Source organism: Nicotiana tomentosiformis, chromosome 5 (genome assembly GCF_000390325.3).
Source record: "Nicotiana tomentosiformis chromosome 5, ASM39032v3, whole genome shotgun sequence".
Lineage (NCBI taxonomy): Eukaryota > Viridiplantae > Streptophyta > Magnoliopsida > Solanales > Solanaceae > Nicotiana > Nicotiana tomentosiformis.
This window is the reverse complement of record NC_090816.1, coordinates 25,995,322-25,997,276: the sequence shown is the minus strand read 5'-3', so window position 1 is coordinate 25,997,276 and position 1,955 is coordinate 25,995,322. Positions and strand designations below refer to the sequence as shown.

Below are 1,955 nucleotides of genomic sequence, written 5' to 3'. Positions count from 1 at the left end.
GTTCTGCATCTGAGGGATGAAGAAGAAGAAGAAGAGAATGATGGGTCTGCGCTGGCAGCCCGAACAAAGAAGACCACCGACGTTCCACAGGCAGCTGGGTCGATGGTAGTTCGTAAGGCTCCGCCTCGAACTGAGGATATATCGGAGAGAGATTCGGGCAGAGTCCCCTAGTTGCTGGAGATCGAAGATGTTTCCCATCGAAGCCGACGGATGGGGAATATGTCTGAAGAGGCTCTTCCCGAATCTTTTCGAACCGAAGAGAATAACCCAGGTGATTCATTTGGGGCAGTAGCAATCGAAGACTCACCCACCTTCCCTGCTTTTTTCGTAGGGGCGATTCGGGAAGCCCAAGCTTTGGGGGCCCTCAAATTAGATAGGCCTCATGATGGATAGGATCATTTTTGTGACCCGTTTATTGGCGTCGAAGACACTGCCGATACAAGCGACGCATCAGATCTTTTTCACGGAGTGCAGCAGGCTTTGAATCAGGTAAGCGTTAAATTATATGGCGTTACCTTTAAGTTTGCTTTTCTTTTCTGACTTTCTTTCTTCTTTCTTTGTAGGCTGCAGTAGTTTATTCAGAATTATGTTCTCGATCCCGAATCGAGCTACGTCGATACGAGGCCGAGCTTCAACGGGTTACGGAGGAGAGGAACTCCTTAAAACGTCTCTTGGGCCAAAGGGGAGAGGAAATAAAAGACCTCCAAGCTGAGTTGGCCCGGGCTCACCAAGATCAGATCGATCTATCCGAGCATTAATAATGCTTTTAAAAGCCTATGGGCTTGATACCGGAACGATGGCTAATTTTTCGGTCTCACAGCTGCAGCAAAAAATCGAGATGATCGGAATACTCCGTGAAGAAGTCGATGTGATAAGAGCGGAGTCTTTGAATTGGAAAGAAGGAATGGACCGCTTTGCTACAGAGAAAGAAACTGCTCGAGCCCAATTGTTATCGGCCGAAAACCAACTTCAAAAAATGAAGGAGAAAAACTTGGTCCAAGCAAGAAGAATAGAGGAGCTCGAGGCTCGGTTGGCCTCTGAACTTGCCAAGGCCGAATCTGACGCCGAAAAGGCAAAGGCCGATGCAGATGCACTCGTGGCCGTCTATCAGGCCGATACTGAAGCTGCCCAGGTCCAAGCAAGAGAGGCAGTCGAGACCGCCGATACTCGAGCACATTGGGTCGCTGAACTTGCTAAGTGCCGACCTCGAAGGGAGACCCTCGAGGAGATCCATGCTCAAGGTTTCAACCTCGTTGAAGAGATAAAAAGGGCTAAAGAACTCGAAGCCGTTGCTGAAGCCTTGGTTTCTGATGACGATGATGATGACAATGATGATGATGATGGGAGTAAGAGTGGATCCGAGAACGGGGGGGAGCCCGATAGAGAAGGGACCGCTCTCGGGGATAACCAGGAAGCTTAGTCCTTAATTTTTATGTTGTAATCAATCATGTAAACAATTTTTTACAAATAATATCCCTTTTTGCCGACTTGCTTCTATTTTGTTTCCTGTCTTGTGAATATTTTATTCACGCCTTATGAATATTTTCACAAGGATTTAAGCAACTTAATCAAATTTGGACTTCGTAGCCTTTATAACCGAGTGAGCGCTTTGAAATAAGGTAGCTCATATGCTTAGTAGTCGAGTTGAGTGATTTTTTGAACATAGGCTTACTCAAACTTGAAGTGATGTAGCCCTTAGGCTTATTAGTTAAGTCAGTGATTCGAACTCGAAGGAATATAGCCCGCAGGCATAATGATCGAGTGATTGCTTGCTCGAACTCGAAATAAAAATAGCCTGTATGCTTAGTAATCGAGTGAACAATTCAAACTCGAAGTAATGTAGCCCATAGGCGTAATGGTCGAGTGAGTGCTTTCTTGAACTCGAAATAAAAGTGGCCCGTAGGCTTAGTAGTCGAGCGAATGTTTCGAACTCGAAGTAATGTAGCCCATAGGTG

The 1,955-nt window shown here is 46.1% G+C and overlaps 1 protein-coding gene across 1 annotated transcript; it reads left to right on the top strand.

Moving 5' to 3' along the window:
• Window positions 1-796: 796 nt before the first annotated feature.
• LOC138892060 (uncharacterized) lies at window positions 797-1,420 on the top strand. Its single transcript, XM_070175752.1, has one exon. It carries the CDS (start codon window positions 797-799, stop codon window positions 1,418-1,420), a length of 624 nt encoding a protein of 207 aa, XP_070031853.1.
• The last annotated feature ends 535 nt before the right edge of the window (window positions 1,421-1,955 follow it).

Bases quoted from the DNA above. Each gene is read 5' to 3' on its own strand.
- LOC138892060 (XM_070175752.1), top strand. From the start codon at position 797: ATGGCTAATTTTTCGGTCTCACAGCTGCAGCAAAAAATCGAGATGATC.